Source organism: Leguminivora glycinivorella, chromosome 3 (genome assembly GCF_023078275.1).
Source record: "Leguminivora glycinivorella isolate SPB_JAAS2020 chromosome 3, LegGlyc_1.1, whole genome shotgun sequence".
NCBI lineage: Eukaryota > Metazoa > Arthropoda > Insecta > Lepidoptera > Tortricidae > Leguminivora > Leguminivora glycinivorella.
Genome location: NC_062973.1, coordinates 1,564,475 through 1,588,126, shown reverse-complemented (window position 1 = coordinate 1,588,126; position 23,652 = coordinate 1,564,475). Strand labels below are relative to the sequence as shown.

The 23,652-nt window shown below is 40.8% G+C and overlaps 2 protein-coding genes across 11 annotated transcripts in view; one reads left to right on the top strand and one right to left on the bottom strand.

Annotated features, from left to right (window-relative positions):
• Window positions 1-429: 429 nt before the first annotated feature.
• On the top strand, window positions 430-5,571 carry LOC125224883. Its single transcript, XM_048128383.1, has 6 exons — window positions 430-505; window positions 1,067-1,258; window positions 1,723-1,880; window positions 2,445-2,592; window positions 4,422-4,551; window positions 5,246-5,571. The coding sequence occupies exons 2-6, from the start codon at window positions 1,130-1,132 to the stop codon at window positions 5,329-5,331; spliced, it is 651 nt and encodes a 216-aa protein (XP_047984340.1). The 5' UTR covers window positions 430-505; window positions 1,067-1,129; the 3' UTR covers window positions 5,332-5,571.
• A 330-nt stretch (window positions 5,572-5,901) lies between these two features.
• The window catches only part of LOC125242631 (V-type proton ATPase 116 kDa subunit a 1), a 59,375-nt gene continuing 41,624 nt past the window's right edge, over window positions 5,902-23,652 (bottom strand). For 5 of the 10 annotated variants that reach the window (XR_007178890.1, XR_007178893.1, XR_007178894.1 and 2 more), the window contains 12 exons: window positions 23,296-23,435; window positions 17,557-17,793; window positions 14,332-14,444; window positions 13,185-13,327; window positions 12,176-12,324; window positions 11,454-11,540; window positions 11,120-11,125; window positions 10,496-10,609; window positions 9,475-9,601; window positions 8,993-9,075; window positions 8,329-8,839; window positions 5,902-7,550 (listed from right to left, as the gene is read on the bottom strand). Coding sequence is in view for 4 of the 10 variants with exons in the window: in XM_048151454.1 (XP_048007411.1) it covers window positions 7,451-7,550; window positions 8,943-9,075; window positions 9,475-9,601; window positions 10,496-10,609; window positions 11,120-11,125; window positions 11,454-11,540; window positions 12,176-12,324; window positions 13,185-13,327; window positions 14,332-14,444; window positions 17,557-17,793; window positions 23,296-23,435 (1,349 nt within the window). In the remaining 6 variants the exon portion in view is untranslated. Of the gene's footprint in view, window positions 7,551-8,328; window positions 8,840-8,942; window positions 9,076-9,474; window positions 9,602-10,495; window positions 10,610-11,119; window positions 11,126-11,453; window positions 11,541-12,175; window positions 12,325-13,184; window positions 13,328-14,331; window positions 14,445-17,556; window positions 17,794-23,295; window positions 23,436-23,652 lie in introns of all 10 variants that reach the window. The other 5 variants (XM_048151455.1, XM_048151456.1, XM_048151457.1 and 2 more) reach the window with 3 other exon arrangements.

Below are 23,652 nucleotides of genomic sequence, written 5' to 3'. Positions count from 1 at the left end.
TTAGCAGGATAAATTCGTTGAAATTAAACGATTCGAATATCGTGCTCTTGGAAGTTGACATGAAGAAAGTTGATCGTAAATTATTTGCGGGAGTTTTGAAATTTAAATTTTTGTTTCCGGTTGCTATTTTGTTTTTTGTGTCGGCCGCGTGGTGGGTTTTTTCGGAACTTTCGTCAAAGGTAAAAAAGTCGTTTGTGTATTTATTTTTACCTATTTTTCATAAATTCCTACAATATCGTCCGACGAACCAATTAATCAATGAGCGTTAGTGCGTTTTCACATTATCCAATCCGATATCGGATGTCCGACCGATATCCAATACATTACAGACGCCATCTTGGAATTTTCCATTGAAATCCTTCCGACATCCGATATCGGATCGGATAAGTTGAAAAAGGACAGTTGGATTAAGATCTTCACGCTCGAACCTATATTTAAATTTCTTTACTCATTACACAGTAAGACACAAGTTGTTTTTTTTATCAGTGATGGGGACTTCCTAAAGGTAAAGAAGGCCACCTATACGTACGAGCCAGCCACCAGCTAGTCTTATCCAAAGTTGGTAGCATGCGTGGAGCGTGCGTGGAGCTACTGCTATTATACTCTGTCAAACAAGTCTGTCAGTAAATAAGAACAAAGAAAACTATATGCATCCTTTTCTTTAGGGTGCTAGAGAAAAGGATACCTATAGTTTTCTTTGTTATTATTTACTGACAAACTTGTTTGACAGAGTATATCTATCCTAGCAGCACAGCATAATAATGTGTACTAATATAGTACAGTATGGCCACTCCCGCTCCCCGCTGAAAGTGCCGCCCACTCCCTCTCGGTTACCTCATAGTTACCGCCTGCCAAAAACGCGAACAGTCGACCTGTCATATATCACTCATAAAAGCATAGAACGCGTTCACGTACACGAGCTTAGACTGTGCTAGGAACGCGCCTCTTTCATATATCTGATCGCCAGTGTCCGAGGTGTGCTAGCACCGTGTTTTTTTTTATACAGTAAGGCGAAATAGGTATACCTTTTTTCGCTGAAAAAAAAAATGAAAATTCCCATTTTCAGAACTGCCTCATCTCCCTGCCATCATCGACTAAATCTCTGTTCCGCCCCCCCGAAGACTGTTCAATGTGCGCCGGCGTCGATGACGTCACGCGCGTCGCCAACATCTCTGCGCGGGAGTTCGAGGAGCTGTATGCGTACAACACGGTGCCGGTTATAGTCACTGATGCTACTACGGACTGGAAGGCTATTAAGGTACGTGACTTACGTTTTGACCATGCTAACATTGGTAACGTGGTACAAACTTTGCAGTAAGAATGCGTACCTAGTTACGTACATGCAGTCAAGGTATTAAATTATACAGATTTTTGAACTCTATACTTAATATCTTGACTTTCTTTCTATACACCGTGTTTTTTTGTTTTCCGTTAAATTCTACACACACTCACACAGTTAGGTTCATCATCAGGAACCACCCTGTATATCGCTTTTTGTTAAATTAATGGATTAATTAGTGTGAGAGGACCTTCGATTTTAAAGATTTGTTGCAATATCTTTTAACTGAGTTGTCCTTAATGGATATTTTTTTTCTTTAAATCTAGTCAGAAACACGAGTAGGTATATTTAAATAAAATACCTAAATTGAAAGGGGGCCTCCTTTCCATTTTATCATTTTCGCTCCTGTTGGCTCTTCACCTTACATCTTTGATAATTCTCAGGAGTTCAACTTCAACTTCTTCCGTGACTTCTATCGACAAGGCTCGCTGGGACGACAGACTGGCGACTGCTCTTTCTTCGCTTACAACTCGGGGCTGCGATCGCTGAGCGAGGTGTTCACTATGGACGAGCGACGAGCGAACTTGTCTGGAGATCCCTGGTAATAAATTGTTAATATATTATGTTGTATTTTATAGGTCAGTCGTGCGGAAAGTAGATACGGCCCGCGAAAGGATTGTATCAGGCCCGGCACCGGTCCTTGAAAAGCTGTCGCGCTTAGACCAATGTGCCAATGTCGTGGCCGGGCCGTATAAGAAGGTCGCTCTCTATAGTTCGCCGGACTTAAAAAGTAACAGCGTCAAACGACTCAGAGGACGTTCCCGTCCGATAAATTGATGGTCAGAGGGCACTTAACCGTTGTTACACACTCGTTGTTTTCATTGTCGATTACGATATTGCTCTTTGTGATACATAAAGCTCGGCTACACACGAGCGTTTTGAGAGCGTAGGCGGAGCCCTTAGATAGTAGTGCGCCGGACGAACGCTGGCGTTGCCCCCAGCGGACGCCGGCGGGAACTAACGAGCGCAGATTGCGAGCGGAATTGGCGCGGATTGCGAGCGTTCCGCCGGCGCACCGCTATCATTGCGCTCCGCTAACGCTACGCTATCAAAACGCTTTCCGTAGAACTTTAGGCTAGCATAATTTTTCCTGCATTTTGTTCAGGTACGTCGGCTGGAGCACTTGCCTCGACGGCGAGACGCGAGCGCTCCGCGAATACTACTCGCGCCCATACTTCCTGCCGCGGGCTGCTGAGAGCGACGCGACTGACTGGCTGTTCATGGGCGGACCTGGACAGGGAGCGCATATGCACGTGAGTGCATATCATCAAACAGTCATCAAGTCCTCATTTTGCCGATATTTATTTTTCATCACCCCCGCACTTTAAATGTGCTATTGCACGCAGGCGGAGCGTGAGTTATAGAAAAATCGTTCTCCCAAGGGAATAATGAAATTTCTTGTACCTTACTTAACTTTTTTACATCTATTTACATATTTTTTACATTGCGAGTGTGATGAAAAACATTGTGTGTAACTCGGGGAGTATGAATATTACTAACTCGAGTCTTTAAATCGCTCCGGCAAGCCGTCGCGATTTAACTTACTCTCGTTAGTAATATTCAACTTCCTCCCCTTGTTGCACAATGTACTATTTTTAACCCCCGACGCAAAAACGACGGGATGTTATAAGTTTGACGTGTCTGTCTGTCTGTCTGTGTGTGTGTGTGTCTGTCTGTAAACCGATTTAGATTTAGTTTTTTATTGTCTGAAAGCTGAGTTAATCGGGAGTGTTCTTAGCCATGTTTCATGAAAATCGGTCTACTATGTCGCGGTCGGGGGTTTTTTCAAAATTTTAATTTTGTGGTTAGGTTATTATACTTCTTAATTGTCGTTTATATTGACGAGTATTGCCCTAATATCTTTATAAGTTTTGGCTCAGCCGCGATTTCCGTGGTTTTAGCAATCGTATCTCTTCACAATGGCCATCGTCAGGAAGGCAGGCTGTTTGTACAACTCAATATGACGTTAAGCTTCGAATTAAAATAACCTAACCACAAAATTAAACTTTTGAAAAAACCTCCGACATAGTGGACAGATTTTCATGAAACATGACAAAGAACACTCCCAACTAACTCAGCTTTCAAACAAAAAAAAAAATCTAAATCGTTTCATCCGTTCGGGAGCTACGATGCCACAGACAGACACACATGCCAAACTTATAACACCCCGGAGAGTGCGCTGAGGAACTGTACAACCTTGTTCCTCCGTCCCCATTTCACCTTAGGACCACCAGACAATTGGCAATGCGGCATCGCTTCACGGTTAGTATTCCAAAAATGCCTACGCACTAAGCGTTTCGCTTCAACATTTCTTTTGCGAACCGCCAAGGAGTGCGGAATGCCCTGCCTGAGTCTGTGTTTCCGCATAATCCAGGTCTCTTTAAAGCGAGAGTAAATAGGTATCTCATTGGTAAGCATGCTCTACCGTAGACCGCATCATCACTTACCATCAGGTGTGATCTTGGTCAAACGTCTACCTAGTTATTCATACTAAAAAAAACCGGCCAAGAGCGTGTCGGGCCACGCTCAGTGTAGGGTTCCGTAGTTTTCCGTATTTTTCTCAAAAACTACTGAACCTATCAAGTTCAAAACAATTTTCCTAGAAAGTCTTTATAAAGTTCTACTTTTGTGATTTTTTTCATATTTTTTAAACATATGGTTCAAAAGTTAGAGGGGGGGGACGCACTTTTTTTTCCTTTAGGAGCGATTATTTTCGAAAATATAAATATTATCAAAAAACGATCTTAGCAAACCCTTATTCATTTTTAAATACCTATCCAACAATATATCACACGTTAGGGTTGGAATGAAAAAAAAAATTCAGCCCCCACTTTACATGTAGGGGGGGTACCCTAATAAAACATTTTTTTCCATTTTTTATTTTTGCACTTTGTCGGCGTGACTGATATACATATTGGTACCAAATTTCAGCTTTCTAGTGCTAACGGTTACTGAGATTATCCGCGGACGGACGGACGGACGGACAGACAGACATGGCGAAACTATAAGGGTTCCTAGTTGACTACGGAACCCTAAAAAACCCATCGTTTTTGCGTCGGGGGTTAAAAATATATGTTTTTAGGTGGACTCTGTGCGCCACGTATCGTGGCAGGCGCAAGTACGTGGACACAAGCAGTGGCAGCTCGCTCCGCCGCCAGAGTGCCTGTATCATTGCCGCTGGATCACCTTTACTGTCAACCCTGGGGAAATTCGTAAGTATACATATTCGTAAGTATATAAGGGTATAGTTTGTGGAACCAGGTCGGTGTCTGCGGGCAGGTTTGTTGTGCCGAGGGTCACTAATTATTACGGCGATAGATGTCTTGTCAAATGCCTTCCCTACATACTCAACAGCCTGCCCACTGACATCAGACAGGAAGCCAACAAAGTTAAATTTGGTAAAAAGCTGCGTAGTTACCTCGTAAATTGCGTATAGAAATAGTTTATCGTAAGTATTTAATGATATAGATTATTTTTCACCACACCAACTGGTAAAGATCAACTTTGCTATTCGAAAACGTATCTATAGCAAAATTGCATTTTATCCACAAGAGTGCAAAAGTAATTTCATACAAATTTTAACTTGATGTCTTTAGCTGTCTGGTAGAATTTACTTATAAATGACGATTTTGAATCATAAATATTAAATCCATTGATGGAATTGATTCAATTTGATGTTTTAAAGTTAGTACCTATTTTGTTCATGTTGGTGTGGTAAAAATGTTGTGTTTCACTCGGTGGCAAAGTTTGTTTAACCTTCGTGCCTTGAAACCCTCGCAACGCTCAAGATTCCACTTTTTGAACCACTCTTTCGCTTGCTCGGGTATCAATATTGGCACGTACGGTTAAACAACTACTTTGCCCCCTTGTAAAACAAATAACTAATGCACTGTGTTTTTATTACAGTGGTGGTGGACACGAACCGCTGGTACCACCGCACCACCGTGTTGCCTGGCGATATCAGCATCACTATCGGAGCCGAATACGACTGAATCCTGACTAATTGAAGCTTATTTCCACCCGCCCCTCATCGCAAATATCGCAATACATAAGGCCGGCAACAGTCTTAAAATTCATAATCCGAAGAAATCATAATCTTGCAAAAATCAGATCGAGTGCTCGGAGTTTCATACAATGTCGCGACTGTCCGCACACTCTTGTTTTTAAGATTATGAATTTTCAGATTGATTTGACAGATTGCATACAGTCTTTTTTTAAGATTATGAATTTTAAGACTGGCATGCCTAAGACTAGGACAAATAGGAATACATCTCACAAAACACATTTTGAAAGTTTCTTTATGTATTTTTTTTTCTAACTAATAACTTATGTGTGTTGTCCCCGTGTGGTGAGGGGTTAAGAATTTCACCAGTCCCTTTCGTTCCGTGGGTGTTGTTGAAGTCGACTGTGCGATATGGATTCGTATTGTGGACCCACAACCTATCACTGTTTGAGCATCTTAATCTCTGCCTACAACTTTTGGGGACAGACGCGAGTTTATGTATATGTGTGTGTTTGTACGTGAAAAGGGTGAAGTTTAAGGTATAAATGAAACTAAATTGTTGCATTCTACATAAACGTTTATTACTGTGATCATCAACATGTGAACCTGCTACTGGAATGACTCGAACTACCTTACAGAGAGCACACCATACATCAGATTAAGTACAAGGGAGAGAAATACAAACATTATTAATTCACACATTTATTTCCTACATTGCAAATAAAAAAACATGTACATACAAAAATGTTTGGTGGCATAGGCAAAGGAATCAAAACGCGATAGTATGTCAAATATTATAAATGATAAATTTACGGCTTAAGTTGATGCCAATATATGTAGCGGAAAGTTTAAAAAAAAAAGATATTTTTCACCGATATCTAGAAGTATTTTACAGAAAAAAAGAAAGTCTCATTTTGGAAATGAGATGAAATTTTCCACAATTTTAACAAGTAGGAAGTTACTGAAGTTAGAAATGTAGATATAAGGTAATATGTGGTGAGATTGAAGGGTTTTTCTTGGGGGATAAGATGAAAATGTTTCCGTATAAGTTTAACGAAGTTTACCTTACTTCATATAGATGAAAGCTGTCAAATTTATAATTAAAATATTTCACACAACTTTAGGCATTTTAATATTCCTTTGACTATGATTTGGACCTTTGAAAACGGACTGGTATAAAAAAATAAAAAATTTAGTTACAGCATTATGATTTCAACGATTACACTTATCTTAGAAGCGAGAATAACACCAATAAATATAGTCTGGCAAAACAGAGTACAAATAAAAACGTGGCAATATCGTCACGTCTCGTTTCTCACACATATTTATAAGAAAGGATGGCACGACGATGTTGCCAATTTTTAATTTCTACTATTTTTGCCAAGCATTACACTAGGTTCAATATTAAGTGGTTTTAAGTCCGTGGATTCACTATCGACCTAATGTCTAACATCGAGTAGGCTAAGCAACATTTCAAGAGATCTAAGTAAGTTTTAACATTTTTTTTTACTATGCTTTCATCCATCTAGTTTACAATTTAAATACGAAAGTTGAATATTAATCATAAGAAAAATAATTAAATTGACCATATTTCTAACCTCTTAAGCCTTTTTTTCATTGTTGTTCTTTAGTTTTGCGGTTAAATTCCGTCTAATCGAGAAATCCAAACGTAAGAATAGAAATTCTAATATATTTATTTAATGAATTGGCTACAATAGTTAATGTAAAGGGACAAGTCGCTTAAAATACGCTTTTTCCTTATACGAAAGAAATTCGAGTTTAAATTCAAAACTCCTCTAATTTGTAAGCCAAATCACTCAGCACTTTTAGTATTAGAAAAATTTCATTAGTTAATAAGTATCAAGGTCAAGGTATTAAGTATAGATGCGGACAGAGTGCCTAAAATTATATTCGCAACTTTAATATATAGGCAATAAAGTCGTATTCGAACCCGGGACCGCGGCGTAGCAGGCAGGTCGTCAACCATACTACAATACCATGATACTTAATATCTTGATCGTACACCCCTCAATTGGAATGCAGCTAAGGGCTCAGAGGTTATAAAGCCATACTACTGCGATATCTGTAATCTCGGTTGCTCGCCTCGCCTACTCCTCGCCCTGGCCGGCGGACTCGAGGATGACCTCGAAGGAGAAGGGCTGGAACAGGTAGCCCTCGCCCGCGTAGAACTTGCTCTGGAACTCCACCCTGGAATACAGATTACGTTAGTAACTTACAACTCCACCACAGTATAAGGACGACTCAGTAGTTACTCTCCGGCAGGTACCTACTGCCTTCGAAAGCACGTGGTTGAACAAAATAACACGCCGAGTCCAAAATAAGACGCTGTTACTTAATACTAATTAACTATACAGCAATTCCCGTTAAGTTTGTACATTTGGATCACGACTCCGATTTGGATAAAAATTGGTAGGCTGATAGTCCATGATGCTGAGCAAGATTCACTAGGTTTCCCAAAATGTCCTATGTAGTTTGTATGAAACCTTCCTGTTTTGTTACCAGATTTCTATACATTTTCGGTAACAAAAACATTTTGGAAAACCGGTTTCACACAATCAACCTAGGACATTTTGGGAAACCTAGTGGATCTTAATATTATCTTCGGTTACCGCGATAATTACTCATGAAATAAAACTATGGAAACGGATTAAATCGCGTATAATATAATATATCTAGTGGATCTTGCTCAGTATCATGGACTCTATCAATGTTTGCCTGCCAATGTTTATCCAAATCAGAGACGTGATCCAAATGTACAAACTTAACGGGAATTGCTCTATAAGTAGTAGTATAATAATAGCACATTATATTATTCAGAAAACACAAAATCCACGTTTATCCAAATCCGCTTGAACGTGTTGCGTACTTACACGACGCGCTAGTATGCACCCCGCGCGCCGTACGTTGAGTTATTACTGGTTTTATACTGTGACTAGATTGTAGGATGATATGAATAGATATTTACCAGTGGAGACGCAGGGTGTGCAGGAAGGCGGACAGGCCCTCCATCAGCACCAGGATGGAGACGGAGATGGCGGCCCAGCCCGCGAACACCAGGTACAGATGTTCTAGAACCCTCTAGACTGGCTAGGGTGTAGGATAACTCTAGGTAGACGTACCAGTGGAGACGCAGGGTGTGCAGGAAGGCGGACAGGCCCTCCATCAGCACCAGGATGGAGACGGAGATGGCGGCCCAGCCCGCGAACACCAGGTACAGATGTTCTAGAACCCTCTAGACTGGCTAGGGTGTAGGATAACTCTAGGTAGACGTACCAGTGGAGACGCAGGGTGTGCAGGAAGGCGGACAGGCCCTCCATCAGCACCAGGATGGAGACGGAGATGGCGGCCAGCCCGCGAACACCAGGTACAGATGTTCTAGAACCCTCTAGACTGGCTAGGGTGTAGGATAACTCTAGGTAGACGTACCAGTGGAGACGCAGGGTGTGCAGGAAGGCGGACAGGCCCTCCATCAGCACCAGGATGGAGACGGAGATGGCGGCCAGCCCGCGAACACCAGGTACAGATGTTCTAGAACCCTCTAGACTGGCTAAGGTGTAGGATAACTCTAGGTAGACGTACCAGTGGAGACGCAGGGTGTGCAGGAAGGCGGAAAGGCCCTCCATCAGCACCAGGATGGAGACGGAGATGGCGGCCCAGCCCGCGAACACCAGGTACAGGAAGATGCCGCCGGAGAACCCGCTAGACTGCAGACCTGACCACGAAAACTACTATTAGCGAGGATTATTTATATAGGATTTACATCGATCGATTTTTAGCGCCACCTATTAAATACTATCATAACTACACTGATGATGTCTACAATTTTTTTTTAAATGCGTATTAACGTGATATCATGATTTTAAAATAAAGAAATATGACATTTGTTCTTATAAAAAGGTCAGATGGTAGTAGCTATCGTAAAACTAGTGCCTACACCAAATCGTTGAGATTACTAGTCAAAGAGAACCCCAGGCTCCCATGAGCCGTGGCGAAAGCTAGAATAACACAAGGAGAGTGACGATGACTCTTTAGGAAACAAATTCTAAAAAGTTCTGGTAAGCGTAAGACAGACCTGATGTGAAGCAGTCTCCATAGCTGTCCATAAACTTACCTTTCCTCAGCAGCATGTTCCAGGCCACCTCAGCCAGCTGCGCGTGCGCGAGCGAGAGCGCCCACAGACGCAGGTATGAGGCGGTATGGGAGATGCTTCCTAGCACGTATTCGATCGTGTGGATGGCCTGCGGAATATAACGAACTATAAATATAAGGTACAGCGGGACAAATCTCGACTGGGGGCAAATATAACTGGTCCATTTTTTCCACGTTTTACAATGTTTGTCATCAAGCCGATAAAGTTCGTTTGTTCCTTTCCAACGTATTGGTGTGATAGAAAAGGACAAACTATACTTTATCGGATTGATGACTGAGTACGTTTATGAATAAGGGGGTTAGAGTATTGTTGTTTATTGTGTGTAATTGTTTAAGAATCCCTAAAGTCAATAAAAGCTTCCTCCAGTAGGCCTAGCACATGATTGCCGCGAGAGTATGTCGCCGCGAGATAGATGACACGTCTTCTCCTAACTGTATTAATGACATAAGGACGGGTAGTTTATCTCGCGGCGGTATTCTCGCGGCAATCATGTACTAACCCTGCAGTGGTACCTTGTCTGTTAATATTTTTTTTATGAATACTTTTGCTGATTAAATTGTATCTCGTTTTTTAATGCATGTTAATTATAAGATGTAATGTTTTGAAAAGAAGTGGCCCGCCGAGTTTCTTGCCGGTCCCATAGTGGATACCCCCCTCCAACTGAAATCTTCTCGAGGCTGAGGCGTAGGGTTAGAGCCGGCGTAGTTTTATTTGACATTCATAAGCGCATTGTAATATGCCTACTTGGAAAAAATAAATATTTCATTTCATTTCATATTTCGTAACTATCCATTCGTCCCCTGTCCTGCTATCCAGTTGCCTAGCCTACTCTTATGCAAACTAACCCCTCTAGGTACGAAGGGTTAGTTTGATCTGACTTCCAATGCCCATTTTTAATGATCAGACACTGTTTGGCCGGTGGCACGGTCTGCCGTCTAAGTGCCCAGTTATTCAGTTAATCTTTTGGGACAAGATGGTTTACCTGGTGGATGAAGACCTCGGTGATGTCCTCGTCGTGGTGTCCACCTGCAGGCACGGGCGCGCCACCCGCGGTGCCGTTCTCGGCGCCGCCCTCGATGCTCTGGTGTCCGGAACGCTGGAATAACACCCGAGTTATACATTCTGTCACTGGACTTTTAAAAAATTATGAACATTGTACGCTAAACGTTTTAGTAGTTAGGTAGTTTTTGGAAATTGTTATTTATTTATTTAGACTTTATTGCACGACATAAAATTGTACAAATGGCGGACTTAATGCCTTAAGGCATTCTCTACCAGTCAACCATTGGATCAAACAGAAACCTTAGTTCTTAGTTAGTAATTGTTCTAGAATAAGAGTTTTGAATGATTCACGGTTATTTTCATTAGACTTATATTGACCGGGATATAGACCGTGATTACCTTTTTGATTTTTGTCGAGCTCCCGATATTTCGACGCAGTTGCATGCATCATGATCACGGATCACGGATGCATCAATATCGGGAGCTCGACAAAAATCAAAAAGGTAATCACGGTCTATATCCCGGTCAATATAAGTATAATTGTTCTAGAACTTTGGCTAAAAGATTGTGCTTTTAAATTCTGGATTTACACTTAGAAACTTACCTCCAACTGTCCAAATGAGAGCGTAAAAATGAAATATGTTTTAGTCATTCCTTATTCTTAATTGTGGTAGGTACTGTACAATCATCTACATTAATATTTTACATAAAGAAAGCCACAAAAATATGAAACAAAAGTTTTATGACGGTTTAATATATCTTTTAAAACTAGATTATTGGAAGGAGTGATATATAATTGCAGATGACTGTACCAGTGTATATTTGTAAATGTGGAATTGATTGGTTCGTATGAATTGATTGGTTGTCTGTGTGCTTACGAATAAATCACATCCTGTTATATTCTATAGTATAGGAGTGACAGAGACAGGTATACTCACAGCGCGCCTCTTCTGCTCCTGCATGATGAAGTACGGTTTGCCGAGCAGCATCACGGGTACGCATAGCAGCGCCACCACCACGAACAACTGCAACAGACACCTAATATTACTGTACGGTCTAAACACCTTGAGAATAGGCGAGACGACTCATTAACTAATTAGTCCGTCAGTTAGATTATCAAAGAATTTTAGACACGTATTTTTTCTTTTTTCTCGTAAACGAAAAATGACGACGGTACAGTGCGTTGAAGTTTCGCGTGACGTCACGCCTAGGTACAATTTTTACTTAGAAGTGACGTCACAAGCCCCCACTCCGGAAGTTTGATGCTCTATATCTTTGTATTTTTTCATTAATTAGAAAAAGTGAAAAATATGTGTTCAGTATTTTTGGACGATCTAACTGACGGACTATACGGAATGCCATTTTTTGGCGTCATCCCTATTGATCCTGAATATCCTGAAACATCTTTTTTATGTTTGTATATCCTGATTTTGCAATAAGGTTTGCAACAAGAATAGAGACAATTTATCCGTCCAACCGCAAGGGAGGGTCGATATAGGATAGGCCGAGGATAATAATGTGGCATTATGGGCATTTTCGGGAGAACAATCACAAAAAAAATCGAAGGTAGGAAAATTTTATGTTTTTCCTACTCAGAATCACGTCGTTGGCGTCCTGTTTGGACATGTCGGTGGTTTAGGCTGCTGTCTGTCTGTCTTACCTTCTGCAGGCCGAGTTGTCCGGCGAACATGGTCATGTTCTCCGCACACATCTCCCGCGAGGGGTCGTTGGCGTCTTGTTTGAACAGCATCATGTTGATGAACGTGATCAGGATGGAGGGTGCACAGAATGCGCTGGTTGTCACGTAGTCTGGAAAAAATATTAAATTATTTAGTGATGGGATACTAAAACGTGTCGAAATCTATGTTGGTCAAACACACAGAAGTAGGATGACAAAGAAGTACTGTCAAATATCATAAATGAGACCAAAACTGAAACAATTTGAATTGTCTTTGGTAGTACTAAATTCAGAAATAAAATAATTATGATTACGTTAATAATTTGCTTTTCTAAATGTTCAATCGACACGGTCATCTCATCACCCACGGTGCCTTTAAAATATAACTTTTTGTAATGAAAAGTCCGATTAATCCGTTAAAGTTAAATTGAGTAGGCCTTTTCTCATCCGTCCGTCAAGGTTAAGCCAAGGCAGGAGGTTCTCTGTGCCAATATTGTAAATTTTGTACGCGCTACAAATCACCAGTGCTTGGGGCGCGAGGAGCGGGAGGGGAATGTGTTTAGCGCGCTGCGATTGGTCGTTTCAAGGACGGCGGGCAGTCGCGCTAGATGAAAAGGGAGTCGCGTTAATAGCCAGTGTAAGTTGACCTATGCCGGCTCTGAATAAATTATATGACTTATTTGTGGAATGTAATACCGTCTGTTTTTAAATTTGATCTTCTTGTTACCTTTCCACACCATTTCACACTACAGGTAAAATACCCCTTTTCAATTTTTTTATTGCGAAAAACACGAGCTGCTTTCGGGTCGGTTACTTGGTCGTTACTGATCGGGCACGGCGAGCGCCCGCGCTTATATCATGGCAAATACAAGTAAGGCTGGTGACCGCGAGTCGTCTTGTAATGGATGTCTATAGGGGTTGGTCTGTGAGCCAAGGCAATTTGGCGGCCGAGGCGAGAGGAGACCTATATAAGTCGAGACTTTTCACTGACTTGGGTCTCCGAAGTGCGGGGGAGTAGATCCGTAGCTGGTCCACTTGATGAACATGAGCAGAACCATGTAGAAGAACAGAAGCACCAGGAACACGATCTGAGGGACGAACTCCACATACACACTAGTGCGGCGCTTGAAATACCTGAAAATGTTATTATATTAGAAACTAGGTAAAAAAAAATAAATATTATATCATTTTTTGACTGAGGCCCACGGTAAGCTCGACGGGCGTTAGTTTGTGGGTACTGTGTATATATAATATACAACATAGAAAACATCCATGACTCAGAACGGATGAACAAAATCTGTGCTCATCCGTTCAAATAAATGCCCTTACCGGGATTCGAACGCGGTACCGCGGCGCAGCAGGCAGTGTTCTTAGCCATGCGGTCCAATGTGAGTCGGTCGTCGGTAAATTATATTAAAACTTTTTGTAAAAAAATACCCTATATCCTTTTTATGGTCCCCGACGCAAAGACGACGGTCTGGCGTTAGTCAGTTTTCCATGCCCGATGCGATACGGATGTCGGACCGAATCCATACATCAAGGGCATTTGGATTTTTGTGATGAGCCTTCCGACATCTGATATTTCGTTCCTGAGTCATGGATGTATTCTGTGGCAGATGTATATAAGTATTTATATATTATATATATTTTGTTTGAAACCTGTATTAGTCACAAGCCTTCTTGGCTGTTTCATGGAAAACAGTCAATCTGTGTAAGAATGTCCTATAATATTTATTTATTTTATTAACTACGTAAATAGCAAAATTTATTTAAATCATACATATTACATACACATAGATAAACCCACGATTTTGTCTCAAAAGGCAAATGAAACTGCTCAGATTTCAGTATCACTCTTAGCGATTGAGGTATTGAAATGATCAGAAATTATGATATTGCATCGACAAGTTGTTAGACCATGGTTTATACAATAATTGAATCCATATCCTAGTCTACTTCTACAATACCCACGGGAAGGCGGTGGGTGATAAAATTCTTAACAAGTCACAATTTTGAGTAAGAAGTCCATCATATTGGATATGCTTTTAGTAGGGTTAGAAAAGTATGGATACATACTTTTGCTGCATCTGTCATATCTATATTATCTGTTTAAAATGAACTGCAAAAAATATACTCACAGATGGTTCCAGAGAGACATGCAGACACCGAACAACATGTGGAAGACACCAATGATGATGGAGATCTTCATCTTGTAGGCGTTCATGAAGATGATCTTGTTGGCTTCGGCGAGCTGGCGACAAAAATTAAAAATTAAACAATAGCGCGCGCGTTGGCTATACAGCGCGGCAACGCAGCCGCGTTGTATTTTGGGGACGTTTGTTCCGGGTACTGACCGGGTTGGGATATAAGGTTTTTATTAAGGGTATTGTGTTTGCCTTTTTTTTTGTGTGTGCTTGAGTTTTGACGATGCGTTTTGCGGATAGTGTATGTTATGGCCGCTGTACACATGTGGCCAACGGTTCCACCAACCCTTGGAGGAACCCCTTGGCCAAGCGTGTACAGGGTTACTTGGCCGTATGTTGGCAGTTGGCGCTAGCGCTGGCCGGCCAACCGATTGGTGTCGGGTTTTTATCCACACATCAAAGGATCTTGGCGCCAATGGCCAACTGCGTTTACACGTTGGCGCTTCATTCAGTTTGTCGTCAGCCGTCAGAGAGGACAGTAGTGAAATATTTACGTAAATAATAAGTTTATCTATGCCAATAATAGTGTTGATTTTAGGAAATAAAATAACCTTGCAAATTTTTAATGTATTGCCTAAAAAGGATAAATGTGCTTATCAGAATATTTAAAAAATTGTTAATATTTCAAATAATTTAATTTTACTATGGGGTTATTATTTTTTAATCAAATTTTGCTGACAACGTAAATGACCTAGAATTTCCTAGCCTTTTCCATTCCACGTCCATCTTTCATGAAGAGCCAATGCCAAGTGATTGGTTCGCCAATGTGTAAACAGCGGCTCTTATCTTATCACCAAGTTGGTGGAACCGTTGGCCACATGTGTACAGCGGCCATTATGGTAATGTTTCATTTTGACGAAACCTTAGGTGGATGAACACTGTTATATGACGAAGCCTGCGCTATGGATCTCAACGTATGTATTTTTTAATGATTTCTTTTGTAAAATTAAACAATACGTACAGTCAACCAATTGAACCCTAAGCCACTGTAGAACTATGTCATAGTGACAATGTAAATCAGATTGAATCAAATCTCTTACAGCTTATCATTTTGGCATGGTTGTACTTATAGAGTGGCCTAGGGTTCCAATTGGTTGACTGTACTTAATGGTGGCAAATAACCGCGACTGGCAAAACGACCACTTTGTCGCTCGACATACAGACTCTTTAACAATTCGTATAAATATACTAGCAAATCTCGTGCTTATATTAAGCGATAAATAATTCTTACATTCGAAACAAAGATATATTGAAGATATATTTGAGATGAAAATTTTAGTAAATAGTGTGTTTAAGAATGTTATGTTGTCCTCAACAACGTCGACTTCTAGTTTTTGCGCCACGATAACCTAAATAAATACTTTAATTCATTTTCTATACATAGATACGGGTGAGGGGAAAGTTTTGTGTTACACTCGGGTGCAAATGTATTTTACTTCTCGTGTGTTAAAAAACTTGCAAGTTCAGGATTCTATTCTCGAACCACTCGCTTCGCTCGTGGTTCAACTATAGAATCCTTTCACTTGCACGTTTCTCAATTCCACACTCGGCGTTAAAATACAACTTTGCTCCCTTGTATAACAAATAACTATGACCTTGAATAAAGTCAAATTAACTGCTTTAAAGTTGATAAAAGTAGGTAAATCTAGTAATAAAGATGATTTACCACCTGTGGAACTACTGGAAGCAGTGATAAATGCATTTTTTGCGTTGTAGTTTCCTCGCTATAGTGAGGGGAAAAGTTTTGTGTTACACTCGGGTGCAAATGTATTTTACTTCTCGTGTGTTAAAAACCTCGCAAGTTCAGGATTCTATTCTCGAACCACTCGCTTCGCTCGTGGTTCAACTATAGAATCCTTTCACTTGCTCGTTTTTCAATTCCACACTCGGCGTTATTTTAGTTCTTGACACTCCAATAGGATACGAATGTACCAGAGTCGTTAACTTTTATAGTATTGTCCACAGAAGTGACGTTTTTACTAAATCTTTTTGACCCATACATGTATTGTCCCGGATATGTATTCTTTTTGGTTTTGAAGTATGTTGCGAGTTGGCGATTAAATATATGAAAGAGGCGCGTTCCTAGACACATCTAAGCTCGTTTACTATGAAGTATGTTGACGGTCGATGTTCGGTTTTTGACAGGCGGTAACTGACGTATCGTTTGCCAAATCTAACGATCGTTTGCCAAATCTAACGATTAATTTTGAATTGGTTTAATTGATTAAGCCCTATGTACTTGTACAAGGAGGCGCTTAAACAAATATACTATTTCTATCAACTTACTGAAATGTCATTTGAATCGAAATGACAGACTCTGCCACAGCACTAGTTTAAAAATAAAAATTAATGATAAATGACATTATAAGTAAATCCTGCGTGATAAAATAATATCGTAAAATACTCGCTAACCAAGATCCGCAAAAATATAACATGTGTTAGATTATGTTTAAAGTAAGCGAAATATTGTTTTTAAGTACTTGATTTTTTTTTAATAATATTACAGGATTTTATTTAAAATTTCATTAGGTTGCGCGCGTTTACGTTTTGTGGACGCTGTCATGTGTCAAAAAGAGGTTCTTACAGCTCTGGGACAATAAAGGTGATGGGTTTATTCTAAAGATATTGTTGGCAGGCAATATAATATATTACCTGCCACCAAGATGAGCCGATAATGTTAACTCTTTTTTTTTATACTACGTCGGTGGCAAACAAGCATACGGCCCGCCTGATGTAAACCGGTCACCGTAATCTATGGGACGTCTGCAACTCAAACAGTGTCACGTGCGCGTTGCCACCCCATTAGAAACTTGTACACTCCCCTTTGCTGTGTTAAGTACACAGCAAAAAGGAGTGTACAAGTTCTAAGGAGGGTTCGGGTTGCCGACGACTCAAAGGACAATAGACGGAACAAGTTAGTTCCGTAAGTCCTCCCGTCATCAGCACACCGCACCCTCGTTGAGCTCTGGCAGCCTTACTCACCGGCAGGAACACAACACTATGAGTAGGGTCTAGTGCTATTTGGCTGCGGTCTTCTGTAAGGCGGAGGTACTACCCCAGTTGGGCTCTGCTCTAGATTCGAGCGAATGAATGGTGAATTGGTGAATATATACTTATGTGATGATGTGTTTTATATTACATAGATGTGTTTTATATTACCTGCCACACGGGATCAATTCCGAACGGGTACGGCGTCTGAACATAGTCCCACGAGTCCGGATTGAGTTGCAACATGGCGTTTTCTTGCAACGTGGACTTGTCGTAGTTATTTCGCCACGCTGAGCCGAAGATGTTGAGACTCTTGGAGAAGATGTCGTTGTAGATGAGACCCGTGTACATCGAGAAGAGGCCCATGAGGAGGATGATGTAGCGACCGCCGAAGAATATCGTCCAGATCTGGGGAAAGACAATCAAGGGGTTAATGTAGGTACATGTAGGGTGCTGGTGGTACTCTGGTGGTTGTTTATTGTTTAGTTGGTAGACTTGGCCCTCATTAGCCCTTTACAAGGAATTCCGCATAGCCACTTGGGTCCGATCCCGTAATACGTAATTGCATTTTCCCCTCACTAGCTCGGAAACACGTGTTTTGTCCTTTAATACCAGTGGGCAAAAACGCATTTTATCCACTAGTGGGTAAAGTAATTTGACCATGAATAAAGTCAAATTAACTGCTTTAAAATTGATAAAAGTAGGTTAATCTAGTAATAATAGTTATTTGTTATTCAAGGGGGCAAAGTTGTATTTTAACGCCGAGTGTGGAATTGAAAAACGAGCAAGTGAAAGGATTCTATAGTTGAACCACGAGCGAAGCGAGTGGTTCGAGAATAGAATCCTGAACTTGCGAGTTTTTTAACACACGAGAAGTAAAATACATTTGCACCCGAGTGTAACACAAAACTTTTCCCCTCACTATTGCGAGGAAACTACAACGCAAAAAAATGCGTTTATCACTGCTTCCAGTAGTTCCACAGGTGGTAAATCATCTTAATTACTGGATTCACCTACTTTTATCAATTTTAAAGCAGTTAATTTGACTTTATTCAAGGTCAAATTACTTTACCCACTAGTGGATAAAATGCGTTTTTACCCGCTGGTATTAAAGGACAAAACACGTGTTTCCGAGCTAGTGAGGGGAAAAGATTATTTACCACCTATGGAACTACTGGAAGCAGTGATAAATGCATTTTTTGCGTTGTAGTTTCCTCGCTATAGTGAGGGGAAAAGTTTTGTGTTACACTCGGGTGCAAATGTATTTTACTTCTCGTGTGTTAAAAAAACTTGCAAGTTCAGGATTCTATTCTCGAACCACTCGCTTCGCTCGTGGTTCAACTATAGAATCCTTTCGCTTGCTCGTTTTTCAATTCCACACTCGGCGTTAAAATACAACTTTGCCCCCTTGTATAACAAATAACTATTTTCCCCTCCTAAAAAGGTATGTACATGTAGGGTTGGTATATACGGAGTAGCACGAGGAAACAAATATTTTCGCTATGCATTTCTGTGGCAAAAAGAAGAAATAATACATAAATTTCAGTAAACATCGCATTTCTGTTTGTGTGTATTTGCATATAAAAAGTAAATGTTAGTCGTGGAACGGCCATTTAAAAGGTAGGTATTTTCTTCTGGTAAAATCTACTTTTTTGACATGAAACAATAAGGAAATGACACCCTATAATGGCATCTTCAATATTGCGTACTATATTTAGTCGTCTAATTAGCAAAATTAGTTAAAACATATATTAACTATTAATTGTATGAAACAATTGAACTATGAAACGAACCTATTACCTATTGACACACATTTTAATCAACCGTACGTGACTTTCTGTCATTTCCTTCCGCCTAGATAAATAAACAAATATCAATTAAATGCGTTATTTGTGCGTCTAAGAAATTTCATCATTCTTTCGTACAGTCGACTACAAAGAGATGCATCCACTTTTTCACCTTATTGCATTATAATAAGGTAGTTAAAGGTTAAAGTGGATACATCTCTTTGTAGTCGACTGTACCCGTTTACTATAGTATCAATGTACAGTCAGCATCAAAAGTAACGAATCAAATCATTTTAACCGCTAAAAAAGAGATGTGCCTCTATACATAGATCCCGACGAATTGAGAACCTCCTCCTTTTTTGAAATAAGATATTTATTGTATGACTGTGTACTAAGATGTTCACAATACAACTGGGAACCATATACTGTTGGTCCATTTCCTTAGACGGCTTAGACTAATATTGTCTTCAGTTACCGCGATAGTTACTCATGAAATAAAACTATGGAAACGGATTATTCATATTCATAATAGGCATAGTTTTATTCCTTAGACTAATTTACAACTGATCAATATAATTACAGATTTGTCTATACAGAAGAGTTATTCAGGATATCAGATACTTTTGGTTCGACATAAATATGTATTCCTTCTTATACTTTATTTTTTCATCGCCGTAAGATTTTAGAACGTATAGATTCTTATGTGGTCAACTGTACTAAAGTATAGTAAGACAGGTGTGTGAAGCAATATGGTTTAAAGTTTGTATAAAAGTGAACATGGACGGGACGGTAGTACAGTTAGTAACAATGGTCTATGTTAGACTTCTTTTTTTAGCTTCAATAGCATCTTTGTGTGAGGTAAGTCTATTTTATATTTCTTTATTTCATACATCGCTATTTAGAACTTGGGGATTATAATCTAATTTTATTTCTACCTTTATGTGAAACGGTTTGGTAATACCAAAGACATATATAACTCCGTATAGACAGATAAAGTCTAAGAAATAAACGTACCTCAGTACCATACAGAAAAAGGTACGGTGGCCTAGATGGCATTACACCTTTGGGGTACGCTCAGCTAGATGGCGCTAATACTAATATTTGACATTTTAACACATTAGGAATATGAGCCAAATTGTCAAAACTGAGGTTTAAAAGTTTTAAGCCTGTGTCGAAAGATGGCAGTCTATGCACTGTGATTACACATTTTACTTCGACAGTAACTCTCTATAATACTCGATCCTCTTTGGTTATACATATAATTGACGACTTATTACCTTATTAGTGATTATCGTCAGTCCATCAGCGTTGATTTGCGTTAATTTTCACGTGAAAGTTGAAAATTTTACCAATATTTTTGTAATAATACCAGTAGCAGCTAACGTCCTGACCACTAGACCAGTGCCCGCCGTGGTACCGACGTAATTTAGTGTATGTTAGGTATCTGATAAGGGCAGGCGCCTTTGACCAACTCTGAGGGCCAGCAATGCGTGCTTGCACCTCGCCGCGTAAGCTGAAGCCCCGGGTTCGATTCCCGGCTCGGCCACCAGTGGGCCTTGTTGTTTTTCTCTTTCGTGTATGATATCTATTTCCGTTTATAAATAAGTCTGATTAAAATATTTTGTATGAAAAATCATGTGTCCTATTTATATTTTTCTATACACAGGAGACATGGTGCGGTTACATGCCCCGTTGTGGGTACGAGCCCCCCTGCTACTACCCCCCACCTTACCCATACCCCCCCTTCAAACCAGACAACGATTGTGACCTCAGCGAAGTGGTGAACAAACTGACCAATGCGCTCATTTATACCACTATTCATAACTGTAAGGGGACTGGTGGTAGCGGAAATGGCGGTGGTATGGGGGGTAATGGTTGTGGTACCGGGGGTCATGGAGGTGGTACCGGTGGTAACGGTGGTGGTACCGGTGGTAATGGTTGTGGTACGGGGGGTAACGGAGGAGGTAACGGAGGTAACGGAGGTGGTACCGGGGGTAACGGAGGCAACGGCGGTAACGGCGGTAATGGCGGCAACTGCGGTAACGGAGGCGGTACCGGCGGTAATGGAGGCACCGGCGGTAATGGTGGAAACAACCCAAGCGCTGATACGTTAGCATCTTTATTGGGTATTAATATAAAACTGCTTAATCAGACCCTGCTTGACCTTAACGTGTTGCCACTACTCGGCGGTACCGGTAATGGTACGTTTTCTTTAAGACAGCTGCTAGGATTGAATGTGTCGTTACTTGGGGGCTCTGGTGGTGGGGGATTGCTGTCTGGGGTCCTAGGTGGGGGTTCTGGGGGAGGGGGGTTACTGCCGGGGGTGTTAGGAGGGGTTACTGGGGGTTCTAATGGCGGTACCGGGGGTAAGGGAGGTGGTACCGGGGGAAAGGGAGGTGGTACCGGGGGTAAGGGAGGTGGTACCGGGGGTAAAGGTGGTGGTACGGGTGGTAAAGACGGTGGTAGTGGTGGTACCGGCGCATTGGGCTCAGGTTTTAGATTTGACAGTGGGTTTGTTGGGACAGGACGCTGTTGTTGCAGATGTGTTGCCTAATACTGTCGGAGGCGGTGGTGGACTGTTGAACTTATAGACATCCAATCCAATGTACAGGGACGTATATAATGGGAGGGGTTTTAAACTCCCCCTTTAGGCCTCGACAGAGTTTTTTTTTTTAACAAATAAGTACATTATATTACTCACATTTATGTTTCTCGCCAAACTGTCTTGCAGTTTGTTGGAAACATCAAACCCTATGCGACGCTGACAGAAAATTGTCCCAACTTATCCTTTCTCTGTATGACACCTATCCTCAAATTGTATTTAAAAAATTGACATGTGCATATCAACATGCTTGCCAATGTATGACAATACTTTTTTGTTTGAATAATAAAGAAATCAACGTTTTTACGTGGCTTTAAATGTCTATATATAGTATTCAATAATTGATTTTAATCATGCTAAAACAACGGATTGTATTGTTTTATGTATTATATGAATACCAATCATTGTGAAATAAAAAAATATTTGACTCTCAGCTAAGAAACGCCCCTTTTCAATAAAGCGTGCATACACTCCTTTTATTTGCGTCTTTTTTCATTCATTCTAAAAATACCACCGGGAATAGCTTTTGACCACAGTGTATGCTATAAGGAGAGCATTCATAATTATAATAATATCAACCCTGCTCTGCCGGATCAGTGCGTCCTTTACGTTTGTTGTTTGACATTAGTCGTTGACAAGTGACATACATAAACTAACCTCGCTGTAAATCTTTTTGGCCAGCAGAGGTTTTTCTCTGTAGCACCATGAGGCCATAAGATGGTCGAACATATCGGCGAATATTATCGGGAAAATGATGGGGAATGGAGGCAGCCTCAACCAATCACTTTCCTATTTGACAAATTTGCTTAAAAAAGTTGTCTATTAGAAACCAGACAACAGTTTTCTTGAGATTTCAGGGTTGATCTTACACTCAAAATTGCTCGTTTTTGCAAAATTTGGCTACCGGTCATGTCGTCGAATATACCGGCGACTATTATTGGGAAACTGATGGGGAATGGAGGCAGCCACAACCAATCACTTTCTCATTTGACAAAATTTGTTCAAAAAAGTTCTGTTCTAAGTTAGACAACATTTTTTTTTGAGATTTCAGGGTCGATCCTACACTAAAAATTTCTCTTTCTTGTAAAAATCTTCTGGGGGTGGAAAAAGACTATTTTTAGAGAAACTGACCCTGCTGTCAATCTTCTAAGCCTGCAGAGGAAAATCTGACTATTCGAACACAGACTCCATTTTTCTTGAAATTTCGGGGTCGATCCTATACTCAAAATTGTTCGTTTTGCACAATTGGACTACCGGTGGCCTGTGTGGTGACGGGTTACGAATTTCACCACCCCTTTCTTCCCGTGGGTGTCGTAGAAGGCGACTATGGGATATGGGTTAAATTGTGGCGTAGGCGAGAGGCTGGCAACCTGTCACTGCAATGTCACAGTTTCGTTTTCTTTCAACCCCTTATTTGCCAAGAGTGGCACTGAAGCTTTAGTAGTTTCATGTGTTCTGCCTACCCCTTTATGGGATACAGGCGTGATTGTATGTATGGACTACCGGTTTAAAGGGACTGACCTCGCTGTCAATCTTCTTGGCCTGCAGCGGCTTCTCCTTGTAGCACATCCAGAAGCCGAAGGCCGCCATGAGCGCGCCGTGGCCCAGGTCGCCGAACATCACGGCGAACAGGAACGGGAACGTTATGATGGTGTATGGAGCTGCGAAAAGAGACTTATTAGAAAAAATGCTAGGTGATCTCATTGACAGGCATTTATTACTGTATTTGCAGTCGAAACTTTACGATCCACAAATTCCTCGGAGCGATCCACACGACCCAGTAAGAGTATCTATGAACTCCGCACACCCTTTGAAAATACACACTTTAGGTGTCGGTCTTACGACTGAAAATTAAATGGGGTAATTCATACACGTTGA